The following is a 21,390-nucleotide window of genomic DNA, read 5'->3' as shown; positions in this document are numbered from 1 at the left end:
TGCCCTCAAGGTCCGTACATGTTGTCCCAAAAGGCAAGGTTTCCTTTTTTGTGGCTGAATAATATTCCATTGTCTATATATTCAATTTCTTTAATAGGACTGTTCAGGTTATTTCATCTTTGGTGAGTTTTAGTGGTTTGTGGTTTTAGAGGAAATTCTCCATTTTTTCTAAGTTGTTGAATTATGTGCATAGAAACATTTGTGGTATATCCTTATTATTCTTTTAATTCCTGGGGGTCTGTAGTGATATCCCTTCTTTCCTTCCTTATATTGATAACTTTTGCATTCTCTCTTTTTATCCATGTCATTCTGCCAAGAGATTTCTCAATTATATTGCCTTTTTCAAAGGCAAGCTTTTGGTTTCATTGATTTTTCTGTTGTTTTTGTTTTTACTGTCATTGATTTCGGCTCTTTATTATTTCATTCCTTCTGCTTGTTTTGGGTTTATTTTGCTCTTCTTTTTCTGGAGTCTTAAGGTGGAATCTTGGGTTCCTGCTTTGAGACCATACTTTTTTCCTGATATAAGAATTTCATGTTATAAGCATCTCACACATTTTGGCATGTTGTATTTTAATTTTTGTCCAATTCAAAATATTTTATAATTTGTTTTGAATATACCTTTTGATGAATTTTCTTTTCCAAGCACTCAGAGAACTTTATTTGTCCCATATCTTTTTTTTGGTGGGGGGGCTGCATTGGGTCTTCATTGTTGTGCATGGGCTTTCTCTAGTTGTGATAAGCAGGGGCTACTCTTTGTTGCGGTGCATGGGCTTCTCATTGCAGTGGCTTCTCTTATTGTGGAGCATGGGCTCTAGGCATGCGAGCTCAGTAGTTGTGGCATGCGGCCATAGAACACACAGGCTTCAGTAGTTGCGGCACGTGGGCTCAGTAGTTGTGGTGCACGGGCTTAGTTGCTCTGTGGCATGTGGGATCTTACCGGACCAGGGAACGAACCTGTGTCCCCTGCACTGACAGGTGGATTCTTAACCACTGCGCCACCAGGGAAGTCCCTGTTCCATATCTTTTGATTCTTTGTTGTAATCAAGTGCTAAATTCAAATATGCGTCATCTCATGAGGGTTTTTTAATAGCTTCATTTGTTGTTATGAATAATAATGTGATATTCATGTACCCTGCTTTATTAAGGATTATAATAGTTATCATGTACTGAGTGTTTACGGTGTCCTAGGCACTATGTTGATCACTTTACATGGTCTTACCTCATTAAATTCTCTCAACAACTCTTTTAGTTGGTACTGTTATTAGCCCCATTTTATTATTGAGTAGACAGAATCACATTTTTTTTCTTTATTTTTCTAAAAATTTATTTACTTATTTGTTTATTTGGCCACACTGTGGGGCATGCAGGATCTTAGTTCCCTGACCAGGGATTGAACCTGTATCCCCTGCGGTGGAAGCACAGAGTCTTAACCACTGGACCACCAGGGAAGTCTCTGAATCACATATTTTAAGTGACTTGTCCAGAGTCACTCGGCCAATAAGTGGTAGAGCTGGGATTTGAATTTAGGTTTGATTCCAAACCAAATTCTTAACCGTTATAATACAATTTCCTCTAGTTATTTAGTTTCTTGGCTTCTCAATAAGATTGTCAGCTTCTTGAAGGCAAATACTAGGTCTTAATTACATTGATGTCCTTTTCTCTATAGCACTTGGAACGATATTAGACACACACTAATGGACTAATGTTTGTGGATTAAATTTAATGAATTTAACTGACCTGAAAGAGAATCAAACCCATAACACTTGCCATATTGCCCCAGGTTGCCACTAACTAAGGTAACCTAGCGCAGTATCCTGTACAGGAGCAAAAAAAGCAGACAGAGTATTTGTGACAATGGTAATGGCAAAGTGTTCTAGCCAGTAAGGAGAAGATTCATAAGTATGATTAACTGACCTGGAGTCCATCTCCAAGATCTACTCTTTGGTTCTGGCATTCAGTCTGTCCTTTTGCTCTCTTCCGACCTCTTTCTCACACTTTGAATTTTTAAAACAGTTCAGCTTTCCCCCATGGTTCATGATCCCTCTGCTCTTTTAATCTTGAGGCTTTTAGGTGAGCTCTTTACCATTTATTCATTTATTTAAGAAACGTGTATCTGACTCTTACTATGTTCCATGTACTTTTTTAAGCACTTTATACATGTCAACTACTTATAATAATTCTGAGTAGGTACTATTATTATTCCTATCATACAGACCAGGGAACTCTCACTGGATGTTCTAGTGGCTCATTTCCCATTTCCAATACCTAATAGAAATCTGAGTGGCAGGCTGGAGGTGGTATAAAGCAAAAACAAAAGCCTTAGCCTCTGATGTGGCCAGTCATTTACCTGTTGGGCTGTCTTCGGTCTGTGGAGGGAATTGCAGCTGTGTAATTGGGCAGTTTTGCCACAACACACAAGGGGTTCCATTGCTCTTGAGTTTCCCTGCCCCATGGGCATCCCAGAATCCTTTTTCCTGCCTGGTCTGTTGTCTTTCTTTCTCTCTCTCTCTCTCTCTCTCTCTCTCTCTCTCTCACACACACACACACACACACACACACACAAACACAAACACACTGACACACATACAGAACCGGTGTAATGTTCATATCAGAGATTTCAAGTGCAGGGTACAGCAGCAAAAACACAGGCTTGAAACTTGGTGAAATCTGAGTATGACTTCTCTCTCTGCCACTTATTATCTGTTTGATCTTGGGCAAATCACTTAATCACTTAGTGCTTTGGTTTTCTCAGCTATGAAATTAAAGATGATACTGATTATAATATAAACTGTGAGGATTAAATGAGATGATGCATTTGAATACTTAGTCCAGTGATCGGCACATGAAAGTGCTCAATATATGTTAGATTTTTTTTTTTTGTGGTGTCATTCTGCTAACTTTATTCTTTATACACAGTTTGGGTAAAGTAAGAACCAAACAAAGCTTCCACTGGCCCCCATCCCATTCCACTTTTGAGGCTTTAAAAAGCGACTAATAGTTGATACTGGTTAATGATTTCCAAGATTGTAGAATTTCCATAGTAGAGCAAAGCTGTGCATTTGGTTTCTGAAAGAAAATAAGAGACCCTCTAAGAGGTGACCTTAGGAGAAAGATGATGAGTGGAAGAGGGGTCTGTTGTCTCAGTTCACACCAACCTAGGAGGGTTCCCCGACCTGCAACATGAAGCAGCCTATAACTCACAGTCACAATGTATTTAAAATGAGAGTCAGTCACCATGGAAAATGGAAACTTTTCCATCAGGTCTTTGGTGAAAGAACTTGTCTCGGACTTGCTCTTTCCCAAAACTAAGGCTGCCGTGACCCTTAAGCTGGATTTTTAAAATTTATTCAACATACCTCTTAGAAAACTTAGGTTGAAATTTTTAAAAAATAACTGATGCAAACAACTTCACAAATACGCATACAAATGTTCAAATAATATCACTAACATGGTATATAAATATGTATTCAGAGTAACATTTACATATTGGCCATAATAGCAAGCATACCATTAACAAAAATATTCATGAAGAAACTTCACCTGTTCATGTCAGACTCCAAGGCAAGGAGGCACCAAGAGATGAGGACCACCTAATCTCCTGACTCTTAAACTCATGAGGCTATAGCTGCAAAGTGTAGTAATCACTGCAGTGGCACTTTCTAGATCACTGGTGCTCAGAACTCCAGCATGCCTCATGATCATTGGAGGGCTTATCAAAACAGACTGCTGAGCTCCACCCCAGTTTCTGGTCTATAAGGTGGGGCCCAAAGAATCTGCATTCCTACAAACTTCCTAACATGATGATGCTGTTCTGGCAGCCACTTTTGAGAACCAGTGGAGTGCTTGGGGCTGCTTCTCAATAAAGGCATCCACTCCTGCCCTCCTAAGTCCTCTCCCCTGCCTATCAAGGGGAAAAACCATTCCCACCCTGCTCTCTGCCCTGGCTTACCTGAACTTCGGCAGAGGGCTTGGATGACTATAATAGTTGCCCCAGTTTGCCTACTGTTTTTGAACAGGCAGAGTAGCAAAAGTGGCAGAACACTCCTGGATCTGAAAACAACATGCATGAAGGAAAATAAAAGAATGGCAGTACCCAACCTGGTGCCATCCATCATCCCTGTTCTCAAGCTTTTAATACTGTCTCAAAAAACCTGGGGGTTCAAACACTCTAGGAATTCACTTTTCAGTCAACTGACAGTTGAAAGTGCTCAATATATGTTAGCTATTTTTTATAATTAGTGATATGCACTACCTTTTTATATCTTAAGGACAATTTACCTTTTGGCCTATATGTAGCTTGTGGAACTGAATTTTGAGGACCCAGAACAAGGCTTGTCTTTATCTAGGAATGTATTGTTATTTTGAATCTTGTTGTTGGCTTTTATCATCTACATCTTTGGCCTTCCATGGGCCTTTGGGATCAGCTCCATTATCCTCAAGATTTTACTTTCGGTGCCCAAGTATCTACTTGGCCTTGTGTAAATGCCAGCATTCTTTTAAGGCCAGTGGCAAAGCCTGGCACTAGAATTCAGCTTTACCTCGACTATCAGTGAGATTTTTTCCTCTCCCAGAGTGAGTGTTTATGCTGTGGCTGTCACTTAGGAGGGTCCAGGGGCAGAGTTAGGCCACACGTTACTCCACCGCAGCCCTGGAATGGCTGTTAATGACCCCTGCTCCAGGCATTGAGGCTTGAGCCAGTTTTCAGCAGTGAGTTACTGAGAGCATGGGGTGCCCCCTTGAACGACCGTGTTGTAAAAAACTCTGTAGCCTGGCCAGCCCGGGGAGACCGGAATAACATTGCATTGGTGTGCCTCCTCCCTTTTATGGACCAAGCTAAGCCCTGTTAAACTGTAGGCGTGCTGGTCTGGCACGGCCTAAGAGGAGTCTCTCGACAGTCATCCCCTGAAAGTTATTGAGCCTGGAGCAGGGGGTGAAGGAGGTGGTAAGAGAGACCCCTGAAACCAAAAGGAAGGAAAATGGAACATCCCTGACTCTCCACCTGAGGTCATATTTGCAGTGGAGGAAGGGAGGCAGGCTCTGATTTAAGACAGTGAGAGGGACATAAGAGTTTGGGGTCTGGAGTCAGATAAACCTGGGTTTGCATTGCAGCGGTACTATCCTGTGTGTGGCGTTGACGAAGTCGCTTCCCTTTTCTGAGCCTGTTTGCCTCATGCACAAAATGCGAAAAATAATTGTAGCCATCTCATGAGATTGCTGTAAAAATTCAGTGAGAGAGTTTACTTAGAGCAGTTATTCGATACTTGCCTGGAACGTGTCAAGTGGCATCATCACCATCATCACAGTGTTGGGAACAACACGCAGCAGAAAGAAACAAAAAGCAGCCTTGGGGCTTGTGTGCTGTTTCCTTTGGGGCTTCTTATAACATCATCTCTTAGTCTTAGGCACACGTCTGTGAGCTCCAAGACAAGAACTTAAAGTTCTTCTAGGACCCAGTCAGGGCATAAGAGAGATCCTGGTATTGCGAGGCTGCTGTGAGTGTGTGTGTGTGAGAGAGAGCGTGAGAGTGAGCTTGAGGGCCAAAAGGCATGTTGACTCAGCGGTGCTTGTACGTGACCTATCAAATTAGCCTTTCTCCAAGAGGAACAGACTGTCATTCTTTGCTTCTCCCTCAGCAGTAAAGGACCACTTGCCTTGAATGATGAAGGAAGATACTTATATCCATCCCCACAGCTCGCACAAGCAGAATTTGTTCCTGACTTGCTTGTTCTTGACTTGGAAAGGGTTCTTAATGTGGGTTTTAAGAAGTCTGGAATTGGGAAATAGTACCACTACCGATGCTGAAGACCAGTGGTTTTCTTCTTGTCTTTTTTTTTTTTTTCCTTTTTCTTTTTTGTTTTGCTTTTAAGTCACAGAACCCAGTATGTAAAATAGATCAAAGAAAGCTTGGAAGGCTGCCACTTCTGCCCTCCCCACCTCCCGCAGCAGCCACTGAAGGTATTTCTAAAAAAGTGGGAGAGTGCATTTGCAAAACACTGCAGTTGGCTTCCTGGGTTGTATTAGCTAGGCTTTTTATACCTAGGTCTCTGTTTGGGGAGAAGGATTGGACATGGCTGTGGAAATAAGCAGCCTTGCTCTAAGGAACAGGTCTCTACTGTAATAACACAGTAGTGTGATAACACCTGGCTCCCACAGTGCCCCTTTGTAATGCTGCCTGAGTTGGCAACAGCTGGAGCTGAGATTGGTACTGACCGAATGTTTAGGGAGCCCAGAGCTCATTATGCAATGAAGTGTTGTAACCAGAGCGTGTTCACGAAGTGTTTGGGGGCTTTTGAGGTGGCGCTGGTGCTCTTCAGAACATTTCAGTTAATGCAAAGTATGCTGCTTTTAATTTATTATGCACGTGTGCCAACTCCAGTGCCGTTTTACACAGAGAGCCACTTGTTTACATGCTCTCCCACCTGGCATGGCATCCATAACCTGACACATTTTTGTTTGTGTCTGCATCAGAGTCAGATTGTGACCTGCACTTTATCTTTTCTCCTCTCCAGGCTACAGATGCACATGTTGAATGGAGCTCTTCTCGCCCTGCTGTTTCCTGTGGTAAATACGCGGCTGGTAAGTAGCCTCTTCTAGGACCATACCAGCAACATACGAAATGGTATTTGCTTGTTCCTATGTTATCCAGTGCTTGTCCTCATCCTTAGCCTATGTGAGTTTTTATTTTTTTAATTAAAGTATAGTTGATTTACAGTATTCTATTAGTTTCAGGTGTACAACATAGTGGTTCAATATTTTTATAGATTAAACTCCATTTAAAGTTATTATGAAATGTTGGCTATATTCTCTGTGCTGCGCAGTGTATCCTTATAGCTTATTTATTTTATACCTAGTAGCGTCTACCCCCTACCCCTCCATGTAAGTTTTTAAATATCTACACGTTCGGTGTTGAGGTTTGATGCAGCCCTGTTTGGGTGCAGTGGAGCTTGATGGGGGTGAGAATATTGTGTGGAACTCGGGGGCTTTAATAAGGGTTTATGCCAGAACCAGAACAGACCAAAAAAGCCTACAGAAGCTCTTGGAAGGGTTTAGTGAAGAGAAAGGGGCCCCCCACCCAGTCAACAGAGGCTTCCAGGTGTTTTAAGGGCCTCTAGTGTGGACTCAGCCACGTTGGTCCAGAGTAATCTGCTGGGGAGCCTCAAAGCCAGTCTTCTTTGCCAAAGGCCCCTTTGGGCAAGAATCGGATTTCTTCCCTGTTCCCCCAAACCCACAGGGCAGTCTGGCCCACACATCCCCCCAGGGGCTAGCTGGTAGAATCCCACCGTGGCAGGTGGCTGGGTGATGAGCCAGTGCAGAGAGAAGCAGGGGCTGTAGGACTGGGGTGGCAGGGCCCTGTCCTCAGACTTCCATATGGGGCTGCAGAGGGATTAGCAGGCTGGGTTAGAAAGCTCAGGGAAAGAAATCACCTGTGAAACGCTTCCTACTGCTTTCTATTTTCATGACTTAAATTTGCCTCATGCATTAAGATCATAGTTTAAATCTCAAAATGATAATCCTTCCTCTTTGGATAGCATTTTGTAGTTTACAAGGTCTTTTCAAATAACAGTTTTGTGAGGTAGATATTAAGTTGTATGAGGGCGAGTATTTTGGCCTCTTGTTATAGAGGAAGAAACTGACGTTCAGGGAGGCACACAAATTCTAAGTGGCAGAGTTGGGAGCAGAGAGTAAGCGTCCAGACTCTACAAGCACAGCTACACTTCACTCTCCCCGAGGATTTAGTCACTCCCTCTCCACAAATACTCATGTATACCCTTATGATTGTTATACTTCTCTAGGTGCAGATTATATATACCTCAGTGGAAATTTCCTCCCTTCCTTCTTTCCTCCCTCCCTCCCTCCTTTCCTTTCTCCTTCCTTTCCTTTCCTCTTCTCCCCTTCTTCCCCTCTCTAATGGCAGATTTGTTATGACACTTAATACTTTCCAAATAAAACTCCCCTTAACATTGAAACTTCTTTGATGAGCTCTCTCTTAACTCGTGATTCCAATCACACTCTGGTAAATAATCTTGTGCTCTTTTTCTAAAACAAAGCTCATAAAAGCGCATGGTGGTGGCTCCATTTGCCTATGTCTTGACAATTGGCTTTGGTCTGGTTATTTTAAATGGTTGGGACCCCTCCTAGGGTACCCTGGCCTTCAGGACTTTTTGCTTTGCAACGCCTTATTTGAACTCAGATTGACTTAAAATAAGACACAGGAAGGTAGGCAGCTCTTTAAGCCTGGTGATCCAATTAGGCAGGAAGTCAGCTTTTGACTTCTCTTTTGCCCTTCCTTCCTTCTTGGCCCTTGATCTTTTAAATCTTTTTTTTCCTCATTAGCTATAATGAGGAAACAAGGAAAATAGAATGAACTAATTGGTACGTATACCAGTAACACAGACATACATCCACTCACATATATAAAGACAGAGAGTGAGGGAGTTGGAGGAAGTTGCCACAGTCAGCTAAAGGATTTAAGTCTTCAGTGAATTTCCATGTGCTGTAGTACCCTGTCCTGTGCCTCATTGGCACTGGGGTTTGCAGACCAGCTAGAGAATGCCCACGTCCAAGTTCCTCCTGGTTCTTCATCTTAGAAGCTGACACCTGAGAAGAAGGAATGTGTATTCCAGTGGCCCATATTACAAGTAAGTGTTCTTTGCTGCCAGGATTTCAGAGTAGGTCTCATTCTGGCTTCAGATGAAGTGTCTTAAAGGCGATTTCGCTTTTGTTTCTTGGAGGGAAGGAGGGGAAATGCATCACGGAACTATTATTAGATTAGCAGAGAGCTGAAAGTTTGTCTGGTCTAATCTTCTAGAGGGGGAACTGAGATGGATAAATGACTTGCTTAAGAAGCCAAGGTGGGTGCCCCTGGAACCCAGGTTTCTTGACTCAGACTGCAGAGCCCTTTTCCTGTTGTCTGATTGAAACTCAGGGTGAGTTTGAATACTAGTGAGTCAGGATGCTAGAGATGCTGCTAAGCTTCTCTCCATCTAAAAGAGTTGGGTCATAGGCTTCTTTGATAAGTTGATGAGGACTATAGAGCCTCTTCCCAGATGCAGAGACAAGTTTGCATACAATTTCAGGAGGAACACAGACTGCCATCTCCTGCCCCTTTTGCCCCCAAGCCCATCCATGGATCCCATGTTAAGATCCCCCAGCCCAAGCTGTCAGTTGTCCATGGCTTGGAGAATAGATGAGCTGCCTATTTTGTGAGCTCCTTGTTATAACTGGTGGCTTTTTGGTCTAATGGTGATGGGTTTCCTTATCTATGCCTGGGACTTTGCAAAGAATATCCTCCATTCCAGGCTAAACCACCTTCTGGAAAGTGCACGCCAAGAGATGGGGGCTAAGTAGGGTGCCCATGGAACTTGGTTGCATGTTAGCTTTTTCGTTACAGCTCTTATCTTGCAAAGCTAGTGGTCTGGTCCTCAGAATGAGGCACTGGGCCCAAGCTGCCTCCCCAGCCCTGTGCCTTTTGCCCTCAAATGCCCATGACAGTTTCTTATGAATGCTAAGTGTTCTGAGCAAGGGAGATTGGAAATAGGAAAGAAACTTAAGACACTGTATCAGCCGCCTTCTCAGACCAGAGACTCAAGGCTGGCCTATGTTTCTGTTTGCAGCCATCTGTCTTCTACTAGAATAATAAGGAGAGAATGATAATGGTTCTTTTCATCAAGCTCCTTTCTTCTTCAAGGCTTAAAGCCTCAAGTACATTATTATCTCATTATCAAAATTGCCCATTATTGAGTATCCATGTTGATCTGTTACATTAATTCCTTTTTTCCTCCTTTACCACCCCACCCCTTTTACCCAGTTCTTTTTCTCAGTTAGATGGTTCTCTGGAATGTTCCTAACTCTCAGACTGAGTAGAAGAGGTTGGTAATGATTTTTTCATTACCGGGGCGGCTGCTCCCCATCCACAATCATTATCTCAATGTTCTTGGGATGTAACCGCCTCTGGCACACCTTGTCCCCACGTGTGCTGCTGGGAGAGCTTTGCCGTCACCAATGCAAGTCGGCTCGAGAATTGCACTCTGCTAATTGGCACATTGAAACATGCTAATTGACCTAGAAAAGTTATTTCTGTGAGTGGCAAATTGAGCTATTTTAGAAAGTTAGAGTTTGGGTTTTGGACCTGAACTAGGGACAGAATGTCCCTTTGCTTTCTTGAGAGTCCTTAAAATAGAAAAAGCTTGTTTTCAAAAGAGGCCTTAGCTTTCTGAAGAAGTGATTTGGGCAAAATTGCACCTCAACCTTCGACAAAGGCCAGCATGTTTCTGATCAGAGGAATGCAAAGTGTGCGGGGATGTGGAGGGTGTTGAGAAGACCCGGGCTTCCACCAAATTCTAGGGGCTACCCTAGAGTGTGGCTAGTTACCGCCTGTACTTTAAGATTAATCTTTGAGGGTCTTACATCCTCCTTGAATCCAGCCCAGCCATACCAGTCAATCCAGATTTTTTTTGAGCACTTTTCTGTGCTACGTATCGTGCTGTTTGCTGCAGAAGATACCAAAGCAACCAGAGAATGTTCCCGGCCCTCAAGGAACTTGCAGTTTACTTAGAAAGATAAGGCATAAATGCCTGAGAAGTCATGGCAATGTTAAAGTCAAAATTGTGAGCAAAGAACATTGTGAGGCAATTTGGGCTTAATTGCTAAATTGCAATTGTTCCGAGTTGTAAAAAGATGGGGAGAGGATTCATATTAGCATTTTCGAGCACCTACCCTGTGCCAGGTTATTTATGGATGTTTTTAATTCTCACAAGAACCCGGTTTTACCTATGAGGAAACTGAGGTTCAGAGAAGCGCAATGACTTGCTCAGAGTTGTGTGGTTTCTGAGTACTAAAGCTAAACCTGAGGACTTTGCACTCTAATGCATTGCTTCCTGGAGAGGTCGTTGGATAAGGTGGTCCCAGAAAGGCTTCATGGAGAAGTAAAGCCTGAACTCAAACTTTGAAAGGGGCTATTAGAATGTGCGTGCAAATTGCGAAGGAAGGAGGCAGTTCAACTGAAGGAGTACCAGGGCCAGAGGCGTGGAGGTAGGAGACAGTAAACTCCTCTCTGAGAGTCTGAAGAGCAGGATGGAGAGTCAGGAACTCCAGTTCATATGTATAGACTTTGCCACTTATTGCCAATCACCGGAAGATATCCTGTGACACTGCTTCTGTCACATCTTTTAGCCCTCGTAGTGTTTAGATTTTATGTGTATTTCTTACCTTTTCCACCACTACTAAGAATTCCTTGTAGGTAGGTGGCCTGATCCTCCAGGTTCGTACCCTGGCTGTGTTGCACGTGTGCACGCGTGTGTGTGTGTGTGTGTGTGTGTGTGTGTGTGTGTGTGTAAGAGAGAGGGAGGGAGGAAGGGAACTTGGCAGGTTACTTAACTTGGACGGGCTCCCGTGCTCTCTTCTTTGATACGGAGGTGATAATAGTGCCTCCCTCCTAAAGCTGTTCCCAGGATTAAATCAGTTCATATATGTAAAGCATGTAGCACAGCACCTGGCAGATAGGAAGTCCTCAGTCAGCATCAGTTGTTAATTATTAGTCTTTGATCTTCACAGAAACCCTGTGAGGTGGGTATTAGTGTTACTGAACCAGGTTCATTTGCCCGATGCACAGCAAGCCAGACGCTGAGATTCTGAGGTTTGCCGCAGAGAAAAATGTATTCACAAGGCAGCCAGGGGAGGAGAAAAAGTCTCAACTCCACCTCCCCCAAGGAGAGGGGCTCAGGATATTTATGGCACAAGGAAGCAGCGTGATCTGAGGCATGGGGAAAGATGATTGGAGGCAAGAAGAAGGTGAAGTAATTGGTGTTCCATGCAAGTGTATCTGAGTTACATGATTCTTCATGGGATGCATGTTCAGGAAAATGGTGACCTTAGCATGATTTGAGGGTGGAGTTTTGGGCCCTCTGATATCAAAAGGTCATCCATCAAACACTCTTAGGCCCAGTTGAGTGGTTGGTGGTCTCGACCAGTTTGAGCTAGGCAAGACTAGCTCCAGGTTCCTGAAAAACAACTTAACACCTCTATAGGAGGTGGTTAAAGGAGTCTTGTGATATATTGTCCAAGCTACATGCAGCTTGGAGGGTAACTCTGCAAGAACAATTAAGGCGAGCTTCGTCAGTGAAGGCAGATTACAGGATATTGTTTATTAAGCAAGTTATGGTTTAAGGAATCTAGCTGATGACCGCCCTCAGTTTCCTGAGTGCCTCCATTTTACAGGTTAGGCCTTAAAAAGTTTAAATAACTTGCCCAGGGACACACAGGAATTGACAGAACTGGCCTGAGAAGTTCTGTCTTTCTGCTACCAAAGCTCACGTGCTTCCTTCCTCCTCTTTCCTAATTATTTAGATTGATTTTCAAGTATTAAGCCAAGTCCAGTCTTTGTGTAAATTTTGTACAATATCCATTAGAGATTTGGAGGATTGATTATACTTTCAGGATTTTTTTTTTTACAAAAATAATATATGCTCCTTGAAAAACCATTTAATCAGACGAGTATAAAGAGAAAACCAATCTTTTAACCCCATCAACTCTCAGTCCTGTCCCCCCATGGGTAAGTTGTGTTAAAGGTTTGTGTATGTTGCCACATTTTTCTTTTGCTCATAAATGCAGATAAAGATGTTCACATTTCTAGGGTTGTTGTTTTGTTTGGGTCTAGGTTTCTTGCACAATTGGCATTGCACTGTAAACGTTCCTCCAGTGTATTTTCCTTTAACCTAGCAGTAGAATTGGTAATCTCTTCAGGTATGAATGTAGCTCCTTCTTTTCCAATAGTTGCTTAGCACTCCATAGTTTGGTTGGACTGTATATTCAGCCTGTTGCCAGGCTCTCAGTGTCTGTGGACAAGGATAGTGTCTTTTGTGGTATCTGTCCCCTGCAGGGCACCCGACACATGGTAGGTATCCACAGATAAAGTAAGTGAATTAGTCAATCAACTCGAACCTCTGTCTTGCTCAGAGAAATTCCAGAGATCGTTTGCACACCATCCAGGATGAAATCTTAGGTATGAAGACAGAGGGACAATAGATGATATTTTTCCCAGGTGCATTATTTCTTAAACCACTAAAAGTAATGATGTTTTCCTGATTACAGCAAAAGACATATTTACTGATGAAAAATTTGTTAAATACAGAAAAGTAGAAATAAAAAAATAATTACCACCCATGCAAAAGTGGTTGTTTTTCAACATACTTAAAAAAATTAAAGGGATAGGATTAAGATGGCAGAGTAGGAGGACGTGCACTCACTCCCTCTTGCAAGAGCACCAGAATTACAACTAAATGCTGAACAATCATCGACAGAAAGACACTGGAACTCACCGAAAAAGACACCCCACATCCAGAGAAAAAGGAGAAGCCGCAATGAGATGGTAGGAGGGGCACAATCGCATTACAATCAAATCCCATAAATGCTGGGTGGGTGACTCACAAGCTGGAGAACAGTTATACCACAGAAGTCCACCCACTAGAGTGAGGGTTCTGAGCCCCATGTTAGGCTTCTCAACCTGGGAGTCCAGCAATGGGAGGAGGAATCCCCAGAGAATCAGACTTTGAAAGCCAGCTAGATTTGATTGCAGGACCTCCACAGGACTGGGGGAAACAGAGACTGCACTCTTGGAGGGCACACAAAAAAGTGTGCTCACCAGGACCCAGGGGGAAGGAGCAGTGACCCCATAGGAGACTGAACCAGACCTCCCTGCTGGTGTTGGAGGGTTGCCTGCAGAGGTGGGGGGCAGCTGTGGCTCACTGAGGAGACAAGGGCACTGGGGGCAGGGGTTCTGGGAAGTGCTCATTGGTGTGAGCCCTTCCAGAGTCCACCATTAGCTCCACCAAAGAGCCTGTAAGCTCCAGTGCTAAGTAGCCTCAGGCCAAACAACCACCAGGGTGGGAACACAGCCCCACCCATTAGCAGACAAGCAGATTAAAGTTTTACTGAGCTCTGCCTACCAAATCGGATTAAAGATTTACTGAGCTCCACCCACCCAGCCCTACCCACCATCAGTCCCTCCCATCAGGAAGCACCCACGAGCCTCCTAGATAGCTTCCTCCACAAGAGGGCAGACAGCAGTATCAAGCAGTATCAACAGTATTTCATCTTGTGGAACTGAAAACCACAGCCACAGAAAGATAGAGAAAATGAAAAAGCAGAGGACTTTGTACCAGATGAAGGGACAGGATAAACCCCAGAAAAACAACTAAATGAAGAGGAGATAGGCACCCTTCCAGAAAAAGAATTCAGAATTATGATGGTTAAGAAGATCCAGGACTTTGAAAAAAGACTGGATGCAAAGATCAAAAAGTTTACCAAAGACCTAGAAGAATTAAAGAGCAAACAAACAGAGATATGCCTCACAATCACTGAAATGAAAAATACACTAGAAGGAACCAACAGCAGATTCACTGAGGCAGAAGGGTGAATAAGTGACCTGGAAGACAGAATGGTGATAGTCACTGATGTGGAAAAGAATAAGGAAAAAAGAATGAAAAGAACTGAAGACAGCCTAAGAGACCTCTGGGACAATGTTAAACGCACCAACATTCACATTATAGGGGTCCCAGAAGGAGACGAGAGAGAGAAAGGACCCAAGAAAATATTGGAAGAGATTATAGTTGAAAACTTCCCTAACATGGGAAAGGAAATAGCTACCCAAGTGCAGGAAGCGCAGAGTCCCAGGCAGGATAAATCCAAGGAGAAACATGCCAAGACATATAGTAGTCAAGCTGACCAAAATTAAAGACAGAGAAATGTTATTAAAAGCAGCAAGGGGAAAATGACAAATAACATACAAGGGAACTCCCATAAGGGTAACAGCTGATCTCTCAGCAGAAACTCTGCAAGCCAGAAGGGAGTGGCACGATATATTTAAAGTGATGAAAGGGAAGAACTCACAACCAAGAATACTCTACCCAGCAAGGATCTCATTCAGATTTGATGGAGAAATCGAAAGCTTTCCAGACAAGCAACAGCTAAGAGAATTCAGCACCACCAAACCAGCCCTACAACAAATGCTACAGGAACTTCTCTAAGCGGGAAACATAAGAGAAGAAAAGGACCTACAGAAACACAAACAAAACAATTAAGAAAATGGTAATAGGAACATACATATCGATAATGACCCTGAATGCAAATGGACTAAATGCCCCAACCACAAGACACAGACTGGCTGAATGAATCCAAAAACAAGACCCATATATATGCTGTCTCCAAGAGACCCACTTCAGACCTAGGGACACATACAGATGGAAAGTGAGGGGATGGAAAAAGATATTCCATGCAAATGGAAATCACAAGAAAGCTGGAGTAGCAATACTCATATCAGATCAAATAGACTTTAAAATAAAAAATGTTACAGGAGACAAGAAAGGACATTACATAAAGATCAAGGGATCCATCCAAGAAGAGGAGATAACAATATAAATATATATGCACCCAGTATAGGAGCACCTCAATACACAAGGCAAATGCTAACAACTATGAAAGAGGAAATGCAAGGCAGAAATAGAGACACAGGTGTAGAGAAGAAACACATGGACACCAAGTGGGGAAAGCAGGGAGGGTTGGGAGGGATGAACTGGGAGATTGGGATACCAGATTGTACACTCTAAATATATGCTGTTTATTGTCCATTAACTGTATCTCAATAAAAGTTCTTTAAAAAAATAAATAAAACACTGAAAAAAAAAATAAAAAAAAACCAAACCCATCACAAAGCATGAGGCTTTTGTACCTCTGTCTTTACAATTGTATAAATGTTTTCTTTACAAGAGTAATATATTCATAATGGGAGACAAGCAAATACAGAAAAGCACCAAAATAGACAGAAGTCATTGAGCAGTAACAACTGTTCACATTGTTTGCAGCATATTCTCAAAGTCTTCTCGTCTCTGCATGGTTGTTAAGAGTTAGTATAATGTAGTGGTCAGTGTGTCCTTGCTTTTACGGCTGGCTCCTCTGCCTTTATTTATGTGACCTTGGGTAAGTTATAGACTTCTGTGACCTCATTTTCTTATGTGTAGATTGACGCGCAGATGAATGGAGGTATGTGGGCTAAGCACTTAGCCCGGTGCCTGGCACAGAGTAAGTGTTGAATAAGTGTCAGATGCTGTCACTGTTACTGCTATTCCCAACATCATCTTAGAAATCGAGGCGTGTTCCTGTTGGCAAGTGCTATTTGATGTTAGCCTTCAGGGCCTTGGCCCCAGCTCCCTGGTTGGGTGATGATGAAGTGAAGGGGGCTTTGTTTCAGAATTAGCCTTGCCGAGTGAGATGAAAATTCCCTGGCAGGATTTCTTTTCCACGTGGCCTAATAGCACCTTTGTTTTTTTGCATTTGTTTCCCAGACAGCTTGTTTTGATTAGGGAACTGGCCGGCTCTCTCTGCTCCCTCCTGGCAGGTGAATTAGGCCCACTCCTGGTGTTTCTTCCCATTTGCATGAAACGTCGAGACCTTTGAGTTTGTCGGTGATGCCCAAGCCCCCCAACTCATGGGGAGCGCGGCAGCTGTGAATGAGAATGGCAGACAGTAGCCTCTGCCTCCAGAGCTTAATAGTTCTTTGCCTTGGTTCCATTTTCCTAAAAAGCGATTAGAAAGCGCAGCTTCTGGCTCTTCCAACCAATGCCTCTCCCTCAACCTTGAGCCGCTCCCCCAAGCAGTGTTTCTTTATGCAGCAAAAGTCTTATGTAGCGTGCAAGTTCGCTCTCTCCAGTCTGTGGACCAGTGGTTCTAAACCCTGGCTGCACCCTAGAATCATCAGAGCCAATTTCAAAACGTAAGCATTTTCAAAAAGCACCCCAGGCAATTCCAGTGTGTAGCCAGGGCACTGCTGCCGCTGACTGGGACCTGGGGTTCTGACCAAGTTCATTTCACCTCATCAAGCACCAGTTTCTCCATGTGTCAGATGGGCTTAGTGACATCTGCCCTCTCTACCTCACAGATATGTTATTGAAGAAAAGATAGCAGATAACAAAAGATAACAAAGAACAGTTAGTGAAGAGCTCTGAACATTTAAAAGCACTTCACAAATGAATCCTTGCCTATTTCTCTCTCCCTTTAATCATCTTTTGAGGGGGATTTAATTGAGATATAATTTACATAATGCAAATTTATCCTTTTAACGTGTACAATTCAGTGTTTAATTTAGTGTGTTACAGAGTTGTGCAACCATTACCACTATTTAATTTGAGAATATTTTCATTATCCCCCCAGAAAGCATTAGCGATGTCTCTCTGCTCTCCCCTCCCTAGGCCCTGGCAACCGCTAATCTTCTTTCTGTCTCTCAACCACTAATCTCCTGTTCTGGACATCTCATGTAAATGGAATCATATAATATGTAGCCTTTTCCGACTGACTTATTTCACTTAGCACAAAGTTTTCAAGTTCATCCAGGTTGTAGCATGTGTCAGTACTTCACTCCTTTTTATGGCTGAGTAATAATAATATTCCTTTGTACAGTATACCACAGTAAAAAAAAAAATGGAAGTGTAGTCGATTTATAGCGTTGTGCTGGCTTTAAGTGTACAGTACAGTGATTCAGTTTTTCAGATTCTTTTCCCTTATCAGTCATTACAAGTATTGAGTATAGTTCCCTGTGCTATACTGTAGGTCCTTGTTGGTTATATCACATTTTGTTTATCCATTCATCCGTTGATGGACATTTGGGTTGTTTCCGCCTTTTGGCTATTGTGAATATTTGTATAGAGGTATCTGTTTGACTGCTTTGGGGTATATACCTGGAAGTGGAATTGCTGGGTCATATGATAATTCCGTGCTTAACCATTTGAGGATCTACCAGATTGCTTTCCAAAATGGCTTTACTGTTTTTTATTCCCACTAGCAATGTATGAGGGTTCCAGTTTCTCTGTCTCCTTGCCAATACCTTTTACTACATGATTTTTTTTTTATTATAACCACTCTGGAAAGTGTGAAGTGATATCTCCCCGTGGTTTTGATTTGTATTTCCCTGATGACTAATGATATTGAACACCTTTTCAGGTACTTATTGGCCATTTTTATGTCTTCTTAGGGGAAATGTCTTTCAAATCCTTTCCCATTTTTAATTGGGTTATTTATTTTTTATTTTTGTGAGTTCTTTTTTTAAAAAATATTTATTTGTTTTATTTACTTGGCTGTGCCGGGTCTTAGTTGTGGCGCGTGGGATCTTCATTGCAGCATGTGGGCTCTTAGTTGCGGCGTGCATGTGGGATCTAGTTCCCTGAGCAGGCATCGAACCCGGGCCCCCTGCATTGGGAATGCAGAGTCTTAACCACTGAAGCACCAGGGAAGTCTGGTCGTGAGGTTTTATGACTATCTTTTCTTCTAAGAGTTTCATGGTGTGAGCTCTCACATTCAGGACCGTAATCCATTTTGAGTTAATTTTTATATACAAATTGTGTGAGGAAGGGCTCCAAATTCATTCTTTTGCATGTGGATATCCAGTTGTCCCAGCACCATTTGTTGAAAAGACTCTTCCCTGTTGAAATGTCTTGGCACGCTTGTCAAAAATCAATCAAAAATAAATATAAAGGTTTATTTCTAGACCATGAATTCTATTCCATTAATGTATATGTATATGTCTATCCTTATGCCAGCACCACACTGTCTTAATGATTACTGTAGCTTTGTAGAAAGTTTTGAAACTGAGAAGTGTGAGTCCTCCAAATTTGTTATTCTTTTTCAAGATTGTTTTGGCCATTCTGAGGTGCTTGTAGTTCCATATGCATTTCAGGATCTTGTCAATTTCTGCAAAGCAGCCGGCTGGGATTTTTCATAGGGGTTGCACTGAGTGTAGATTAATTTGAGGAATATTGCCATTTTAACAATATTAAGTATTCCAATCTATGAGCACAGGATGTCTATCTGTTTATTCAGGTCTTCTTAAATTTTTTTCAATGATGTTTTGTAGTTTTTGGAGTATAGATTTTGTACATTTTTGGTTAAATTTATTCCTGTGTATTTTATTCTTTTTGATGGTATTGCAAATGGAATTGTTTTCTTAAGTTCATTTCCAGATTGCTCATTGCTACAGTACAATTCATTTTTCTGTATTTATCTTGTAACCTTTCAGAACTTGTTTATTACTGCTAATATTTTTGTGTGTGTGGATTTTTTAAGATTTTCTATAGATAGGGTCATGTTATCTATGAATAGAGATAGTTTAACTTCTCCTTTTCAACCTGGATGCCTTGTATTTCTTTTTCTTGCCCAACTATCCTGGCTACAACTTCTAGTTCAATGTTAAATGGAAGTGGCGAGAGTGGACATCCTTGTTTTGTTTCTCATCTTAGGGGGAAAGCATGCAGTCTTTCATCATAGAGTATAACCTTAGTTTTGGGTTTTTCGCAGATGCCCTTATCAGGTTGAGGAGGTTCCTTTAGTAACCTTTAATAAATATCTATTGTTGGGGAACCGAGGGTAGTAGGATGTTGTTTAATGTGGAGGTATTTAGTCATTCAGAATTTGGAATTGCTTAGCGGGAGAAATGTCACTTCTTCTCAAAGGAGACATTGTGATGTTTCAGGGCTCCATCTACACTCAAGAAAGTCATCTACACTCAAAATATGGAATCTTAAGCATATTTAAAAGAACAGTCAAAGCTAATAGAATTTCTGTTAAAGTACAGTGATACTGCATTGCCATGAGGGAACTAGAGGGAAATAAAATACTTCAGGGCTAGCATACAGTAGGAGCTCAATAAATGTTTATCGGGATAGCTGGTATACTTAGGGGAGGTATATTAGTCAGCCCAGACTACCATAACAAAATCATACACTGAGTGACTCAAACAACAGAAGTTTCTCACGGTTCTGGAGGCCGGAAATCTGAGATCAAGGTGCTAGCATGGCGGGTTCCGGTGAGGGCCCTCTTCCTAGCTTGTGGATAGCCACCTTCTTGCTGAGTCCTCACAAGGCCGGGAGAGAGCCCTCAGGCTCTCTGGTGTTTCTCTTATAAGGACACTAGTCCCATCATAAGGACTCCACCCTCATGACCTCATCTAAATCGAATTACGTCCCAAAGGCCCCACCTCCATATACCATCACATTGGGGGTTAGGCCTGCAACATGTGAGTTTGGTGAGGGCAGGGACACAAACATGCAGTCCACAGCAGTAGGTTAGAATACTATACACACCAGGTGTGGCATGGGCAAATTTGAAATTGTATGATTCATAACAGCAAAGGTATGGAATGGCGGGCATAGTCAGACATTCACGATAATAGCTACCATTTCTTGAGGGCTTACATATGTGGCCCGAATGGTGCTAGATTCATTACCTCCCTCATCTCACTTAATCCTTACAGCAGCCCGGAAATGTAGGTGATCTCTTTTACATAGAGGAGGACACTGAGATGCAAAAGAGGTTAAGCAATCCGCCCAAAGGCACTGAGGTAGTGAGTGGCAAAGTTGCAAATCAGAACCCAGGTTTCGGTTTCCAAAGCCCATTCTCTTTCTACTACACCACCCCACCTTCTTCACTATACCCTGAATCTTTGCAGCTCAAAATTCTCCTGGTCCGTGGGCCAGCAGAATTGACCTCCCTTGGGAACTTGTTAGAAATTCATAATCTTGGGCCCCATCCCAGACCTACCAAATGAGGGTCTGCATTTTAACAAGATCTCCTGGGGTTGGTGTGCACATGACAGTTTGAGAAGGCCTGGAAAGCAAGATTGAGAGAAAGCAAAACAACCAATATCTAGTGTACAAAGGAGGAAAAGCAAGTCAATAACTGGTCAGTTCTTGTTCTGCTTCTGTTCTTTCCTTTAAGGAGACCTGTCTTTGAACTGGTGTGCTTGAAACAATACCTGATGAAGATGGAGGTGTCTTCCTAGTCAGGCATTCAGCTATTATAAATGAGGCCTAAACTATAGGGCTTGACAAAAGTTAAGATATTTTGCACTTTACTATATGTAAGTTAGACATCAATGAAGAAGACAGTTAACGTTAGGACCTGAAATCCACTGCAGGTGAATTGGAAAATTCATGGAGCATAAATAGGTGAGGTGCCCCAAACCCAGGTTGAATAGCTATTTTGATTTTTGACAAGAAGCAAAGGTAGAATTCTGAGAGTTCTAGATCCATGTTATACCCATCCAGAATAGCCTCTAGCCAAATTAAGGGACAACGTATGAAGGAGATGCTCTCTGGCCACATGGAACAGGACAAGGAGCTCACATAGACCCCACCCCTCCCCCCCCAATACATTGTGAAATTCTCCACATTTCATTTTGATAGGATTAATAAAATGTTAATTAGAGAAAGCCTGAGCATATCTGGATTTTGGTAATAAGTCATTTTACCCAGTTGCTCATGACAAGATAGAGAACTAAGGACTTGGTAATGGGCAGTACAGTTAGCTGGCTGAGTGGTTTGTTGACCTAAATTTAGATGAAGGCACAGA

At 42.4% G+C, this 21,390-nt stretch overlaps 1 protein-coding gene across 16 annotated transcripts in view; it reads left to right on the top strand.

Moving 5' to 3' along the window:
* TMEM164 (transmembrane protein 164) overlaps positions 1-21,390 on the top strand; it is a 165,784-nt gene that overhangs the window by 90,007 nt on the left and 54,387 nt on the right. For all 16 annotated transcript variants that reach the window (XR_009050277.1, XM_057718214.1, XM_057718212.1 and 13 more), the window contains one exon: positions 6,510-6,576. Coding sequence is in view for 15 of the 16 variants with exons in the window: in XM_057718212.1 (XP_057574195.1) it covers positions 6,510-6,576 (67 nt within the window). In the remaining variant the exon portion in view is untranslated. The remainder of the gene's footprint in view (positions 1-6,509; positions 6,577-21,390) is intronic.

Source organism: Hippopotamus amphibius, chromosome X (assembly GCF_030028045.1).
Source record: "Hippopotamus amphibius kiboko isolate mHipAmp2 chromosome X, mHipAmp2.hap2, whole genome shotgun sequence".
NCBI lineage: Eukaryota > Metazoa > Chordata > Mammalia > Artiodactyla > Hippopotamidae > Hippopotamus > Hippopotamus amphibius.
The sequence above is the reverse complement of the archived record's forward strand: the minus strand, read 5'-3'. Positions and strand labels throughout refer to the sequence as shown.